The sequence below is a fragment of the Caretta caretta genome, chromosome 5 (assembly GCF_965140235.1).
Source record: "Caretta caretta isolate rCarCar2 chromosome 5, rCarCar1.hap1, whole genome shotgun sequence".
NCBI lineage: Eukaryota > Metazoa > Chordata > Testudines > Cheloniidae > Caretta > Caretta caretta.
In genome coordinates, this window is record NC_134210.1 from 117,115,491 (window position 1) to 117,133,567 (window position 18,077).

The window sequence follows — 18,077 nt, forward strand, 5'->3', positions numbered from 1 at the left end:
CAAAGTCAGCTTTGCAGTTAGTCCAAAACATTATCAAAATCACAAGTTGAACAACTCAAAACCTGGCCTGATTTAATCAGACAAAGGAGATCATCAACAGGAACATTCTTGATGTTTCCTGTCCTTACCATTATATATTAGTACACTGAGCAATCAAAGCATCGGATGCACTAACAATAATCAATAAAATATGTATGCAGAAGATGACAATTTTGAAAACTCTGGCACCATTCCGTAGCTCGGGCCTTGCCTTTTCTGTTCATCACAGTTGAGAGTAAAATTTTTCAGCCACACAAATCCTTGAATGATAATTTTTGTTCATTTTTTTTTTTACATAGGATGGAGAAAATTCGTAACTGTCAAATTCTGGTCACTTTGACAACATGTAAAGTAAAATATTGGTCAATATGACTAGTGCTCACAAAAGATGAACTCTAATTGAAAAAGATTTTTAAGAAGGAGATTCTTCGAAAAAGAAGAACAGCTGGGTTAACAGCAAGGGGTCTAGTACTGAATGAAAACGTGAAATTTACACATAAAAACATTTAGTCATTTATATTCTCTTGGATAGTATGTCAGACTAGCAATATTCAATTCTTCCACTTTTGTATTTGTATTAGAACTTATATCCACTTTTTACAACAGGCACTAAGAGGAACACTTTTTTGAGAGGTCAGTATTGGAAGCCCAATTGTAGTCAAATAACCATTATTAGCCAGTTGTACACACAATTAAAATATTTGCATGCCAAAGATGGTGCATGCAAATTAGGCGTGTAATTGTATATACATTTTGCATACTCAAAATACATAGCAAATTTGTGCTAAAAAGAAGTGGACTTTAATGGACCAGCTTTAGTGGACCAATCTGAAATGATCAGCCTGTGGATGATGCATTCCATCCAGTAGAGGTACCCAATTTTGTGGGAGGGTAGACAAAAGATATATTAGAGAAAGGCCAAGGAATCAAGATTTCAGTTTTTCAAAAGTAACTAGTTGGATGTTGGTTTGGCATACCCCCAACCAGGGCACTTCAGATTCTGTTTCCTTTTTATCTGAACGACCAAAGTTTGGGCATTAGGGAAGGAGGTAAAGAAAAGTTTCCAGTTTCTTGAACAGATTTTAGTTAGAAGTTGTTGATTGTAAATTACTGATCATCATTCATCACCATCATCATGTTCCCATTACGCCTGTGGCATTTAGGGCGGCGATGAAGCTCGTCCACTCCTGTCCGTTTCTGGCAAGTCTTTCAATGGTTCCCCAGCTGTGCCTCAGGTTTTTCAGCTTGGCTTCCACAGCTCTTCGCCATGTTGTTTTCGGACGGCCTCGTTTTCACTTGCCTTCAGGTGTCCATCTTATTGCTACTCTGGTGAAGGAATCAATTTCCATCCAAAGCACATGGCCAATCCATCTCCAATGTCTCCTGGCAATGATGATGCTCATATCGTCTTGGCTAACTGTGTCAATAGGTCTTGGTTTGAGATTGTTCTGGGCCAAAAGGTACGGAGGATTTTTATGACATTTATGATTTTTATGAAGACAGTTTGTACATATCATTTATCATCATTAAGCACCAACAATGTACTTGGACCCATACAAGACCAAAATACAGGCTGTCTCTCCCCCAAACAGCTTACACACTAAACAAAGCAGAGAGAGAGGACAGGATATTTTTAAAACAGTATGATAATGTTATTGTTGACTCACTTCTTGTGGGCAGAGCAGGAGGAATGAGTCTTCAGGGAGGATCTAAGTGAGGACACGGAGATACCATGGTGATGGTTTTATAAAATCAAAATATACAGAGAGAGGGGATAGGAAATATAGATATAGATAGATAGATAGATATAGATATAGAGAGCTATATAAAGGATTTGGATAATGACAGCATGGTGGCGTCAGCGAAATGAAGTGGCTTTCTCACCCTGCAGGCCAGATTCCCTCACGGCTGCACTGGCAGTGCAAAAATATTTCTGGTTTTTTGATCTCTCAGTCTATTGCTCTAGAGATGACCATCCCTGGTGTATACGTAGTACCATTACTTCACAGTGGAATGCAGAACAGTCACGAGAGACAATGGACTGGGAAGGTGCAAATTCTTGTTTCAGCACAAACTTCAGTAAGAACGACCAAAGACGATCAAAAAATCTAGTGAATTATAAATGGATTTATATTTTAAGCTAAGTTTGAAAACTCCCCAGGATGACAATCTTGTTTAATCATTGATTTTAACCAACATACCTTTTAGTTCACTGTAACTGGACAAATGTAACTAACTTCGCTGGTTGGGACTGCTCTTTTTTAAAACATAAACAAAGCAAATAAAAAACCCCAAAAGCTTGCTGGTCCAAATTTCAGATGGGGCTAACAACAGAACAGCAGAGGAGATATATTTTTAGGATTTCTGAATAGTAGCAGTCTGTCAATAAGCTGCATGATTAATAAACACTTTATGTTACATAGATAAACATGGAGCAAAATTGCCAATTGTTTTGTGAAAGGATGAACTGTTCGCAAACTGGAGAGTAACAGTAGCTGCTTGTGGCTTAGGCATAGTGACAACAGTGTTGTGTGATATAAAAGCACAGTGATACTTGGTATGCACCGCTGCGGTCTGGGGATCACGCTAGTCATGCCATGGGTAAGCCAACAATAGGAGAAGAGAAATCTTAGTGTTTAATGTGCGTTGTTTGCCCTGAATACCTCTCTAATTAATACACCCTAATAAACATGGGCTGGCATCAAAAGTACAGTTGAACTGACAAAGATACGTGAAGAAATACTGACTCAGTGTAAGGAAGATGTTGGCCTGACAGCCCTGGATACTGAAATACTCTGTCCACAGAACAAGGTATGGCATGAACAGCAGCAACTGCTGCTTCCTGTCTAGGATCTGCAACCCTGCTGGAGGACATGGAGAGAACATTTCTTCAGTTTCCCTGTCTGTTCAAATCTCTGGCTGCTTCTCCAAAAAGCCTACCAATAAAGGGCTAATTAACATGCATCGGACAAAGCACACTTTACAAAGAAATACACAATAGTGCATGATGTTATATTAGCATTATTTGAGAAATGATTGCGTACTTCAAAACCAGTGAGGCTAGACTTCACTAAGTTATATTTGTGTAAATCTAAAGTAATGACATTGACTACAAAAGAAATACTCTGGATTCACATCAGTGTAAATATGAATAAAATCTGTCTCTGTCTCATCACATACAAGGGACAGAGATAAGGCCAAGTTACGCAATCTGAACCGTGGAACTTCCTGACTTAAGTGCGCGCAACTAAAGGTGCTGGGGGTGCTGCTGCACCCCCTGACTTGAAGTGGTTTCCATTATATACATGGTTTATGGTTTGGTTCAGTGGCTCTCAGCACCCCCACTATACAAACTGTTCCAGCACCCCTGTGTGCAACTGTGAAAACGTTAATGCTGCCCAGTATAGTGTAAGTTTTTCGATGTAGTCTATAGCATTGCTTACTGTAAATCAACAGGACATACAGATATTCTGATTAGGTTAATGTAATAAAAAGCCATTGCCTTACTCTTTGGTTTGTCTAGTCCAACTCTTAGACTTGTATTCAGTAAATAGCGTTTTCTATAAAAAAATGTAAAACCATTTTCTTTCAGCAATTTTAGATGCTTATTTTTTAATTGCATCAAAAATTAAGTGAAAATTTATTGGAGCCCCTACCTGTTTTGAAATCAATGGCAATTTTAATACTGAATATAATGGAGCGGATAAGGACATTTTATATTTGATCACTGGGGGACAAATTTAGTCCTAGCATAAGACTGTACCAACTCCACTGGATTCATTCCATTAATTCAACTCCACTGATTCTACTGGAGTAGCTATTGCTTACACTAAGGCTGAATGTGTGCCTGTATCTTTAAATGAGAAACTGTTTTTAATACATATGGTAAGTAGACACTTAGAAAATATCTTGCTTTAATTTGCTTCATCTACACCCCATTTTATTACTTTTTGTTCTCATAAAACAAAATACTTGTAAGAAATGACATCTGGGAGAAAGCACAGATTTCCTGAGGGAGGAGAAGCAGAAGCCACATCAGGAGGAAAAGTGAAGCAGAGAGCCAAATTCTGCTATCACTTACACCAGTGCAAATCAGGAGTAACTCCACTTATGCCAGTGAAGTTACACCAGTGTAACAGATCAGAATCAGACCCATAGTTTGTAAGGCACTTTAGGATCTTTCTAGGGCTTTTAGGGCTAGTCTACCCTAAAAAGGTGTTGTTACTATAGCTATATTGGCAGAGTTATACCGGTAGAGCCCCCTATCCTGCAACTTATGCTGACCTAAGGAGATCTTTTGCTGGTCTAGTTAAAGCAATTCTCTGAACAACATAAGCTCAAGGACTCTTTTGCCAATATAGCTGTGGGTTTTGCTGGCATAGCTATGTTGGCTAAGGGGTGTGGATTTTTCACACCTGAGGGACACAGTCATGCCACCAAACATTGTAGCATAGTCCTGGCCCGTATGAAAAGCATTATGTAAAACATTACTGTCCTTATTAAAACAGAAGAATATGCACATTGAAATATACTGCTACCTATGGCCAATAAGTTGCCCAGCACTGGCATAGGTATGTTTACAGTTCAATAGAATTGTATCGAGATTTGAATATAAGCTTATTTGTGTGCTGGGATTTCCCAGCTCCTAGCACATGATGGGAGAATCCGAGATAGCAGGGCGGAAGAATCACTTTGTTCATCCCCTGGCATTTTGCAGGACTGCCCCATCCATCACTCCCATGAACCTCGAGTGTAATTTGTAATGGAGGAACTCATGGGAGCCCTGGATCTGGTAACAGCTCGATGACATTGTGCCAATGGAAAGCTTGGGTGGTTTTGCTCAGGTAACCTGAACCTTTAGATTAAAAACACTGGTTTCAAAGTACGCTTTGGGTACCCAATCGCAGCATATGTTCTCACCCTCTCTGTGACCTTGCACAGGGTTCCACAGCAAGGAGACTGGACATATTTTTTGATTCATCTCTCCTCTTAATGAAATATAATGTAACTGCATGTTAATCAGTAAAGTTCAGTAACCAGAAAGTGTGCTTTTAAAAACTCTTCTGCCTTTGTGATCTTGTTCCTTCAGATGAACTCCACCATATTCTGAAGCTAAATTTAGCCTCAAAACCCCACCATTTACAACAAATTCCTTTTAAAATGCTAATAAATCTAAAGAACAGGAGACAGCCCTGCCTGTAAGTTGCAGGCCAGCTCAATGCATTGAGTTAAAAAAAAACAAAAACAAACAATGACAACAAAACGAACACTGCAGTGCATCAAGGATTGTGCTCAAGACGTCACACCTTTTCAGGAACAGATTTTATTGCACAGCTCAAGTCACCGTTATCCAACAAAAGGCAACGTACTGGGAACAAATCCTCAAAGCTCACAGCATCTACCTCTGACAGCTAGCAAGTGATTGAACTGACACTGTTGCTATAGCTCACCATTTTATGGTGTACTTACCATGTGCAACTGCCACTGTCCTCTTGAGGTACAGGGCTGGCATTAAATATAATTCTTGTAGGCAGCTATCTAGAGCACTAACTTTTTTTTTCAGGAGACCTTGATCCAGCTACACCAATCCCCAGACAGGAGAGTTTTCAGGAGCAAAAGTGAGAAGCTCTCCTGCCAACACAGCGCTGTCCACAGTGGCGCTTATATCTGTGTAACTCAGGTATTCACACCCCTAAGTGACACAAGTTATGCCGACATAAGCTGTAGTAAAGACGTAGTCGAAGATGTTTATACATTTGAATTTGATACTGATGGAAGCACCTAAACTGGCTAGAAAGCAAATCCAAAAAGGCCTTGCTAAAAGGCCAATAGTTTTTTGTACTTTATTTCTTTTGGATGTCAACACAGCTTACTTGAGGCGGGGGAGGGATAGCTCAGTGGTTTGAGCATTGGCCTGCTAAACCCAGGGCTGTGAGTTCAATCCCTGAGGGGGCCATTTAGGGATGTGGGGCAAAAATTGGGGATTGGTCCTGCTTTGAGCAGCAGGGTGGACTAGATGACCTCCTGAGGTCCCTTCCAACCCTGATATTCTATGATTCAGTGTGTCAGTTTCAGGGTCTCCTCTGAGGAAGAGGGGATAATCATCATATAACCACCACTACAGGCATTTTGCACTTCTAGAATACCTTCCATTCAAGGATCACAAAACATTTTGCAAGCATTCATGAATTTAGCCTCACAAACCCCCTGTAAAGCTGGTATTATTATATCGGTTTTATAGATGAGGAACTGAGGATAGAGATGTTAATTGGCTTGCCCAATGTCACACAGGAAATCTGTGGCAAAAGAGTGCAATTCACTTAACAAGATTGGGCTTGAACCACAAGACCATGAATGACTCAAATTAACATCTGGAAGTCACTCTAAAGATGTAACGCACGATACAGTTATCTGTTATTTATTATGAATGGCACTTGGTTCGCTGCAGGAAAAGAGAATAAGCGCCAGGAGCGAGGCATTATATATACAGCAGGGCTGTCATTTGGTCAGTATATTGAAATCTCTCTGGAGCCCCATTAGAATTTTTACCAAGAATCAAATTTAAATTTCAAAATATTTACAGTAACGTCTCAGGGTGTCCTGCTTATCAGCTGTTCTGAAGGGCATGTTTTCAAAGACTTTCCCTATGATTCAATTATCCGTCCTTGCATTTCTCCTTAGAACTGCCCGCAGTGCTAGCAAGTGAGTCAGCTCTACCTTTTGCCACATGGGACAAAGAACTTTTAGAACTCTGTCAAAATAACCAGGTCTCGGGAGTGGAGGGGAATGACCCACTAATCAGCAGGGCTTAAAAATACAGCCCCATCTTTTGCTTGACTCAAAGAGCTAATCAGGTAACCGCCTAAAGGAAATGAGCTATGTACAACCCCAGTTTGCGCTTTGATTTTACAATTGCTGTACTGGGATTTAAAAGTCGGGTAAATCCCATTTTAATAAGCCAGCATCCTGTCTCCAGACTAGTATTTGTCAGCTTTATTATTATTAATCCAGTACCAGCATTTGGAGTTGTTTCCCTTTTTCAAAAAAACTTTGATTCATCAGTTGGCTTTTGGTTTATAGAGCGCATGGCAATCTGTTTATTTAGTCAGAGCGTGGCCCATTTTGTAATTTAGGGGGATAATTTTGGCTCATTTCCTGCAACGGTGATCTTGCGGGGGCACAGCTCATCCTTAGCGGTTGCATTAACGTTTGAGGTGATTTGTCATGTCTGTGTTCACTTTGGCAATCCGTTCCCTCCTCTCCGCCCAGAAGAAAAGGAAGACACAGGCATATGGTTTTATGCATTTCCATGCTGCGGTCTAGGCTGATAGTTGCCAAGAAGATTCTGGAGGAGAGGCAGCAAGAGCAGGTGGGGCTCCATCAGCCTGCTGACCATGGTACTTCCTCATGCAGGTCAGGGACATAACCTCTTTGAAGCTGCTGAATTCCATCAGAATTCTAAACAGAATTCCCATTCCCAGGAACAGATTGCTGGAACGCAAGAGGATTTGCACACAATGGACACATCACCAGCTGGATTACATTCCTCGCTCTGCAACTGACTCACTCTGGACTTGGGCAAGCTCCTTCGTCACTCTGGCCGAATTCAGGAATAAGGGAGTTAACAACTAAAACTGCCTTTACTCTCTCTGTATTCTGCAGCCAGCACAGACCTCAGGGCTGCTCTAACTTATGGAGCAGTGTTCTCCAAACACCTCTGGCTTATCTCTCATATCTCCTGCCTCTGACATGTCCCCCATGCTGGGCACAGAGACGGGGGATGAGGTGGAGCTGCTTTAGCATCTCTATGCCAGTGGGAAAGCCCTCTCTACCGTAGCCATATCCTCAAGGGCCTGTTTTCACCCCTTTAAGGCCCATTTATGCTGCCAGTGTGGTGTAAAGGAGTCACAGTGCAACAGAGAATCATCCCCTCTGTGCTTAAGTTTTCCCATCTGTAACATTGGCATAACAGGTACCTACAACACAGGGATGTTGTGGATTACTTAATATCATAAAGGCAAATTTCTTAACTGGCCATTCCTTTCTGGGGTCCATTGGGAAACTTGCGTCTCCTTTGCCTCACACCACATTTCCTGCTCCAGTCAACAAAAACACATAACCCTTCCTCGACACACAAACAGAGGCATCTGCTTTACACACAAATACATACAAAAGCTTCTACTTTTTGCACATGTGCATACATGCACACAGAGACACAGACACACAGGCAAGCATCTGCTTTCTACACACAGAGGGACACATTTCTGGTCAGCCATGCTCGTAATGTGCATTTAACCATTAAAAAAGGGGAACAGTGCTAACACTTCATTAATAACTTGTAGGATACAGAATTGCAACTTCTGACTTGTGGAGAACCCTAAGCCCCATTCATTCTAAACGTGCCCATGGGCCCGGTGCTAACATTTGCACAGAGAACCCCTTTCCAAATTGAACCTTGCCTCTCCTCTCTTTCTAAGATGTTTTTAAACCTTCACGAAATTGTGAAAGTATTTCCCATTTCTGGAATCTAATATTTGGAGACAATAAGTTAAACACTGATCTATCTAGAGCCAAGTCTCCTAAGTCAAGGGAAGTGTCTGGTTTTGTTGCGCTATCAAGTGTCTGAACCTCTGACTGAAAGTGAATAAATCCAAGTGCAGCACACCCACTACTTTCACAAACACCTACATAATTATTACAAAGGAAATCCTAGTTCACCATTATACAGGTCACCTCTGCCCTCCCCTCCAGTCCCCCCGCACACATTGCACTCTATTCTTACTACTTCCCCAACTGTAAATGCTACAGCAGAGGGAATTGGCCTATTGACAGAGGCACGAGTTCATTTATTTAAATGTTCTGTCTTGAAACATAGACATTTCATTCCTAGTGGAAATCAACTGTGACAGGTTTGGAAAAGGCTCAATGAAGGGAGAGGAAAAGGAGAATTCTCCATAACGTTAGGTTGTATATTACCACTTACCAAAGGCTCTAGTTCCTTGCGGTCTATGACGTTAAGCTCTGTTACAAAGTAATAAAAGTGCTTGTAACAGGTATTGACATGGGCCTCAGCTCCCATGATGATGATGCGGTCGAAGTGATGAATGTAGACATGAACGAATACCCGGAACAGTCTGCACAGGATCTTCTTGCAGATCTGAAGGAAGTTCTTTGGAAAGGGAACACCTGTGAACAAAGAAGGGAGGATAATTGCTTTCTGAAAGGGAGTTCTGAAGATTCAGATATAGGTGCCAATCTAGCAAAGCACTTACACCTAGAGCCCTGAGCACATACAAAATTTCTATCCACATCTGATTCGCAAACATGGTCTGTGGATATAAAGTGGATATCCGCAGATTTGCAGGGCTCTAGAAGTAACATTTGGATCCTCATCCATCCACGGTCCATGGAGATCTACGTCTATGGATCCAAAGTGGATATCCGCAGATTTGCAGGGCTCTACTTATGCCTGTGCTTACCTTTTTACCTCAGGTACTGTGATTACTCACATGTTTAAAAGTGATCATGAGCTTAAGTGCTTCGCTGGATCAAGATCATAGGCACTGGGACTGGTCCCACAGATAACTACAAGGGCTTTGCCATTTACTTCAATTTGGGCAGAGCCAGACTTGTAATGTCCACACATATGAATCTGATTCCCAAGTGTACCATCTTGCTTACACAAATCATTTTCAGCTCCAGGACACGGTTCCTTGTGCTATGAGATCAAGCCCATGATACATGTGATGAGTTTGGTTCCAGGGGATAGATCTTATTGACTGTGTTGCCATCTTTATACAAAGTCTAAGGTGGAAGAGACTGCTCCAGTCACTTTTTAACCTTCATCCCTATTCTATGCACCTTTTACAACGGCTATTTTAATAGAATGTCTCTTATAAAGTTGGGGCAGCTGCCCCAGTGTCCCATGCACTGTAATGAATAGGCACACACTCCAAAGCTGCAGCTACTGGCAAGGGAACAGCCAGACATCCACACCACAGTACTGAAGAGCACCTCAAAATTCTCTTAAATGAAACCTGATCTTGCAAGGTGCTCTGTATCTTCAGTTGTCACTGGACTTCAGTAAAAGCTGAAGGCATTCAGCTCTTCACAGGATCAGGCCCCTAATGAGCAGCTGTAGAGATAAAGCAATTTACCAGCACCCCATCTAAAAAATCTGACCTAGAGCCAGCCTTGCGAAGTATAGTAGTGTGAACTTTATCACACAGTCACTTTGCATGGTTTTGTGCGCTCTCCTGATTTTTGCTTGGATTCTGGGGTTTGATCAGATCCAACAGCAAAAATTATATTCACTGTGTTTTGCAGAGATATCACCCACTGACCAGGTTCATTTCAAACGTGGCCTGGGCTCATCTGAAACTCGATACAGTTTCCCTCTAAAGGTTCACAAATGCCTGGCCCACATTTCAGGTTCAGAATGAACGTCAACACCAGGTGAATACTCACTGGGCTCGGAGTTGTGTCATGAAGGTTTTGCACAGCTGTAATTAGAAACTCTGCAGCTCCCCTCACAGTCTTTTGTTCCAACTGCGCTAGAGCTTTCCTTACTATTCCTTTATACCCCTTCTGAAGTGCTTTACAGTTACATTTGCACTTATACAATCCAGCAATTGATGTGAAGGCAGCAGCTGTGTATGTTACAAATTATTTCAAAAGGGAGAAAACACTCATTTTTTTTCCTTTGCGTAATTTATTACCAAATGATTCATCTGGGCAACGAGAAACCAACCAGGCATTTATATAAGGAGATTTACTCCTTTTTAAATATTTGGTGATACAAAATATGTCTTCTCTATAAGTAACTCAAACACAAGGCTGACAAAACCAAATAGGGAAAAGCCTATGCTCAGGATCTCCCTCCTCCACTTCTAAACACCAGTGTCCAGACAGCATTCTCAGTAATGTTGCCACCTATTTACATTTAATTTTAGTTGAAAGCATCTGTTCTTCTCCTTTAAAATATTACTCAATCCTCACATCATCCTTGTGAGAGTGCTATAGGAAAGTATATTATCCCAATTTTACAGATGAGTAAACTGAAGCACACAGAGGCTAAGGACTGCCAAATAAATAAGCATGGAAGAGTATAAGAGGCAAAAGAACATATGCAAATCCATAAAGCAGAAACCACTTCTGCAAGAGCAAATTCCAAGCTCATGGAGGGAGAAGGGCATGGCCACATAAATCCACTGAACAGATGGGAAAAATATAGACATCCTGCAGGAAACCTGTGAAGGCACATTGCCAGCCGATCCACTGTTTGAAAAGAGAAACGGGTAGACTAATTCCCCTTCTGATGGAGCTCATATTGGTGGCCAGTCTGTTGCAACTCATCAACACATACTGAGACTCCAGAACAACTGGAGCCATTTTCAAATGCTTGAATCCCAATGCACAGGCTGCTCCACGTTAGTTAATGCTGCTGTGGTCAGCATTAATTTACAGGGAAAATCTCACCTCACTTCTACTACCTTGGAAAACAGCATAAAGTGGCTGATCCCCAAGTCCTTCTTCATTTCTGCCAGATACACAGCATAGTGTTTGCAGCATTTCTCATTAATGTAAATAGAAGGGAGTTGGTGGCAGCTGTTACAGAAGAGCTCTATCTTGGTGTATGTGTAAATAGTTAATAGATACAGTGACATCAGATGGTGCTCAAGAATATGCAGTATAGCTCCTAGGTTTTGCAGAACTCAAAAAACCTGGTGTGTGCAGCTATTTACATGAAGCACTTAACAGTGGCGATGTAGTCTACGTTATGGTTGCATAGCTCCATTTTCCCTCCACGGCCACCTTCCCTGGTCCTTTGCTGTGTAAATTAATTCCCATCTGTTACCCTGCACGTCACATGAACGAGGGGAGCAGATAGGTTTAAGTAACTTGTCCAAGGCCACAGAATGAGGCCAATATCTCAGGAATAGAACCTAGAAGGGATCTTGATCCCTAATCCACTGCTCTGACCACTAGAATCATAGAATATCAGGGTTGGAAGGGACTTCAGGAGGTCATCTAGTCCAACCCCCTGCTCAAAAGCAGGACCAATCCCCAATTAAATCATCCCAGCCAGGGCTTTGTCCAACCTGACCTTAAAAACTTCCAAGGAAGGAGATTCCACCACCTCCCTAGGCAACGCATTCCAGTGTTTCACCACCCTCCTAGTGAAAAAGTTTTCCTAATATCCAACCTAAACCTCCCCCACTGCAACTTGAGACCATTACTCCTTGTCCTGTCCTCTTCCACCACTGAGAATAGTCTAGAACCATCCTCTCTGGAACCACCTCTCAGGTAGTTGAAAGCAGCTATCAAATCCCCCCTCATTCTTCTCTTCCGCAGACTAAACAATCCCAGTTCCCTCAGCCTCTCCTCATAAGTCATGTGTTCCAGACCCCTAATCATTTTTGTTGCCCTTCGCTGGACTCTTTCCAATTTATCCACATCCTTCTTGTAGTGTGGGGCCCAAAACTGGACACAGTACTCCAGATGAGGCCTCACCAATGTCGAATAGAGGGGGACGATCACGTCCCTCGATCTGCTCGCTATGCCCCTACTTATACATCCCAAAATGCCATTGGCCTTCTTGGCAACAAGGGCACACTGCTGACTCATCCACTTCTCGTCCACTGTCACCCCTAGGTCCTTTTCCGCAGAACTGCTGCCTAGCCATTCGGTCCCTAGTCTGTAGCTGTGCATTGGGTTCTTCCGTCCTAAGTGCAGGACCCCGCACTTATCCTTACTGAACCTCATCACATTTCTTTTGGCCCAATCCTCCAATTTGTCTAGGTCCCTCTGTATCCTATCCCTGCCCTCCAGCGTATCTACCACTCCTCCCAGTTTAGTATCATCCGCAAATTTGCTGAGAGTGCAATCCACACCATCCTCCAGATCATTTATGAAGATATTGAACAAAACCGGCCCCAGGACCGACCCCTGGGGCACTCCACTTGACACCGGCTGCCAACTAGACATGGAGCCATTGATCACTACCCGTTGAGCCCGACAATCTAGCCAACTTTCTACCCACCTTATAGTGCAATCATCCAGCCCATACTTCTTTAACTTGCTGACAAGAATACTGTGGGAGACCGTGTCAAAAGCTTTGCTAAAGTCAAGAAACAATACATCCACTGCTTTCCCTTCATCCACAGAACCAGTTATCTCATCATAGAAGGCGATTAGATTAGTCAGGCATGACCTTCCCTTGGTGAATCCATGCTGACTGTTCCTGATCACTTTCCTCTCATGTAAGTGCTTCAGGATTGATTCTTTGAGGACCTGCTCCATGATTTTTCCAGGGACTGAGGTGAGGCTGACTGGCCTGTAGTTCCCAGGATCCTCCTTCTTCCCTTTTTTAAAGATTGGCACTACATTAGCCTTTTTCCAGTCATCCGGGACTTCCCCCGTTCGCCACGAGTTTTCAAAGATAATGGCCAATGGCTCTGCAATCACAGCCGTCAGTTCCTTTAGCACTCTCGGATGCAACTCGTCCGGCCCCATGGACTTGTGCACGTCCAGCTTTTGTAACATGTTCCCTTCCTACCATATGCATTGATAACCTACACTCAGAAATGGTTAATCCAAATCATTTGTCAAAATGTCATGTCTGTTCAAATTTAAATGGAACAAAACCTTTCAGATTAACAACTCAGTAATACGCCTGTGGTATGAAGCTGATAACTTCAGAAAGCTTCTGGATCCCCGGGCTGTGGCTAAACCTGGATTAACAAGATTGGGCTGCATTAAATCAATGGGAAACAAGACCACTGGTGAGGTCCTCTGTATTTGTCTCGTGCTTCCACCCACCGATCACAAAATCTGGCAAGACAGGAATGGTTCACATCAATGTTCATGAAAAAAAACATCACTACAAGTGAGAGAGCTAGGAATTGGGAACGAGAGAGAAAGCCGGATTCTGCAAGATGGTGGAGCTAGAGAGCTCCCTTACCTCCCATTATAATTTTCCATGCACCTAACTAAAAATGTACCCATACTGCTCAATCCTTAGCTGTCCTGAGTTTACACTGGCACAGCTGAGGAGGGGGGTCCACATCACCTTTCCACTTCCCTCCACCATCCCAGACCAGTTGAAAGCCCAAACACGTGCTGATTAGGGATGTAAATAACGTTTTAAAAAGGCCAGCAGCCTGTGGCAGTTGCCAAGGATCACAGTCCTTTACTCCACTTCTGGCGCGCGCGGATACGCACGCGCACACTCTCTCTGGGTGCCAAAGGCAGGGGCACAGAGCTGGCTACAATAGGTTTATCAAATCTTAACTGCCATCCTTCTGTAAAAAATGCTGGACTCCCAGGGCACAGAGCATGCAGTGCTGGAGCTGTGAATTCCGACCCCACAAAACTGAGATTTTGAGGAAATGGCACTGTATTGGATTGCCTCACCAATATCTGAATCAAAATGGGTAGAAAGCAAAGGAGTACTTTTGGCACCTTAGAGACTAACAAATTTATTTGAGCATAAGCTTTCATGAGCTACAGCTCACTTCATCGGATGCAAGTGAGCTGTAGCTCACAAAAGCTTACGCTCAAATAAATTTGTTAGTCTCTAAGGTGCCAAAAGTACTCCTTTTCTTTTCGCGGATACAGACTAACACGGCTGCTACTCTGAAACCTGTCAAAATGGGTCAAAGCCTGTCAGAATTATCCAAGGGCCCTTAAGAACAGCCATGATTATTTCAAATGATCCCAATTACTTATCTTCTCAGGCCAAGTGAATACAATATATCAGGAAATGACAGGGACATCAGTTAGCCACTTGCTAATAAGGCAGATCAAATTTCAGCCTTTGGAGTGTTGCCTAACTCCATGAATGACCGCCCCACTACCATGCTCCAAAAATTAAAAAAAAAAACCGCACAGATCTCCAAAAGAAAATGATGTAAAATATATTTATGAAATGTTAAGGTCTGAATAGGAAATCACCTAGGATTGATTTGTGTTATTACAGGTTTGCTCGGATGGATAAAGTGTGAATTCTCCACGGCCCCGTATTCTGTTGTTTCGACATGCTCCATAATAGAGAGTAATTAGTTCCCTTTCCTCTGGGATTGAGTGACATGTCATTGCTAGCATACTGTCAAAATGAAGGAAGAAACTCATAGGCCATTATTAATTAGCTACCATTAGTTTAATAAATCAAACCAACAAAGGCAAAGGGCCTGATTTGCTACTGCCTTGCACCCTGTGTGCCGATTTACAGATGTGGGTGTATAACCCTACCGCTGGTGTGAGTGGAAAATTCCTGTTGGTGGCATTTTACATGCACTTTGCACTCGTTTTGTAGAGGTGTAAAGGATAATCGGGGTACAGCAGTAGAAAATCAGGCCATAAGGTCGCACATGTTCAGTGTTACCATAAAACTACCTACATGAGGCCAATTTTCATAGCCCTGAGACACCCGCAGCTCCTCTGGACTTCAGTTGTGGATGCTCAGTACCTCTGGAAATCAGGTTGCCTGAAAAATCTATTGCACTTACTGTAGATGTAAAACAGACTAAGGCATCTAATTTCCATCACAGATTAACACATTGGTATTATTCATCCATTTCCAGAGCGTCAGGGAATTCACAACACTGTATATTAGAAAGTGAAATCATTTGAATTCCACTTGCCAAGCCACAGGTCTGTGTTTTGGTTTGCAGTGTATGATCAGATCACTGGCTTAAGCTTGCTTTTATCTAGTGGCTTTATGGCTATACTCCCTCCCACTAAATCCTTTTCATGTTAACATGTAATACTAGCATGCTAAATATATTTCTTCCTACTTTATGAGCCATTAATTGTGGTCTTAGACCTGAGGTCCTTAGTCCTTGGGATTTTGCCTGACTGAGGGCTGAACAATTGAGTAGGACCTCAGGATTTGGCACATACCAATGTAAACACTCAGTGGATAGAGGTGGCTGCAGCTTTACACTGAACAAATTTCAGCCGCCTTCCTGCTCTGTTTTATCCAAATCAGCAAAAAAAAAAGAATGCTCCCAGGTTTCAGCATCTGCCTAAATTTGAAGATTGGGTACACTAACTCCACTAACATCAACATTAAAAAGTCAGTGGAGTTACTCCAGATTTAAATTGGGATGTGTGAGGTCAGAATTTGGTCAGATGTTTTGCTCCCATTGCAGCACCCATTTGTTTAGACGTAAACCAGCTGTGGAACGCTATCAGTTCTCAGGAGTCACTTGTACTGATCTCACTTAGATCTCTGACTTGGTAAATCACTATTTGTCACTAACTTGGCTTATCAACAACACTATTTACCTCCCTCTCCTTCACAATCCTCTATCTGACACACAGCCCAAATTCAATCCTTCCTTTTCTGGCACTTTGTAGTAAAAAAAACCCCAAAAAACAACAACAACAAAAAAGTATTTAAACAGTTGGACACTATTTTTTAATATAATAAATTCCAAAAGAGGAGATTATTGTCTTAATATAAGTCAAAGGATATTGGAGGCAGAGGAAGCACAAAGGCACTGGATTAAATTGTTGAGCTATGGATATTAAAAAGCAGAACAACAAAAAGACGACAGTGGAACTTCTGAGCTAGCTGCTTCTTGCTGAAGAAAAAAAAAAAAGGATTTTTGGATGAGCTAACTGGCCTCAATTCAGTTGCAAACTGAGCCAGGGCTCAGTGCTGTGTGAGAAGGGGAGCGACAGAAAGATTCTTTCTGTTAACCTGGAGTTCAGAGTCCCAAGGCTCCCGATTATGTCCCAAGAATATGCCAAGTTATGCAAACGGCTCTCAAACATTCCAGCCACGCAGTTCAAGCTCCTTTGGTTCTATCCTTGCACGGATACACACATAACCCATAAACAATTCTCTGGAGATACAAAGGTCAAGTATATCAGAGGCGCTCGGCTACCTCGGTGATAGGTGCAGCATAAAAACAAGATAGTTTTATTTTATATCCACTCTCTCTTGTCCATACTCCCCCGTTTTTCTGTTGCTGTTTGCTTGCACTGAGAAGGGCCTGATCTGAAAAGCTCCCATTAATTTCAGAGAGGCATTGAGCCTGATTTACTGAAGAACAGAGTAAGAGCGCTACTTCTCTCTTTCTTTTTTTGAATTTGAAAAAAGTTTTCTTCTTCTTTGCAAACACAGCCTCATCTCTCCTTATCTCTGTAGGTTTTATCCAAAACAGGACACAACTTCACGGTTTGCACAAAGTTACTTTGATCTTGTAGCCAGGCTGGGTGAGTGCACCCACACCTGACCCCCAGATTATTTAATACACTGGTAAAGTGAGTGACACATTCCTTTCTAGTAGCTGGCATTCAGGCTTTTCCAAATCATGACCTAATGTTACAAAAACAAAAATTTCAGTCCACTTTGCCCTTCTAATCATAAAGACTAGAGGATAACAGCCTAGTACTGCTACCAGCTAATGAGATAAGTGGTACCTCAGATTATATATTACAATGGAAAAGTGTGTGACACATCCCTTGCCGGGGAGTGGTCAACTAGAGGATAGCAGCCTATTACTCCCATCAATTAATGGTCTGTTAGCTCACATGATAGAGGTATGTGCTGTGGTGAGGAAGAGCCTGGGTTCAAACACTGCTGGTATCCCCCAAGCACCACAGGACCAAATGTGGCCAGGGTGAATAGAGGCCCTGAGCTGAATGGGAAGGGGTTCCATTTTAAAAACTCACAGACTAGACCTTCTGATGCCTCTCCTTGTCTCAGCTTCTGCAGAACTCCCAAAGGGCCTGCAAAATGTCAAGTCCAAAGTTCTCCAAAGTCCTTGGTCTACATGGGAAAAAGAGCCACCCTCGATATGGTTTGACATTTTTGTTTTTGAGGAAGCCGGCTGTACATTTCAGACTTGTTACATAGATGGTAAGTCTGTGTAAGGTTCCTGAATGATGTACACCTGCCACGTGACATGGAATGAAAATAAATCCCCATTCCAGGGACGTCTTCTGGGATCCTAATAGTATGTTTGCAATGATCAAAAATGTCTGTTTCTGTGTTTGTTGTTTTGTTTTCATTCTAGTTCTATCTG

The 18,077-nt window shown here is 42.2% G+C and overlaps 1 protein-coding gene across 4 annotated transcripts in view; it reads right to left on the reverse strand.

The window, feature by feature from the left end:
* Positions 1–18,077, reverse strand: part of MOB3B (MOB kinase activator 3B) — a 152,615-nt gene that overhangs the window by 21,901 nt on the left and 112,637 nt on the right. For all 4 annotated transcript variants that reach the window (XM_075128830.1, XM_048851921.2, XM_048851923.2 and 1 more), the window contains exon 3: positions 9,023–9,225. In XM_075128830.1, the coding sequence (XP_074984931.1) occupies positions 9,023–9,225 (203 nt within the window). The remainder of the gene's footprint in view (positions 1–9,022; positions 9,226–18,077) is intronic.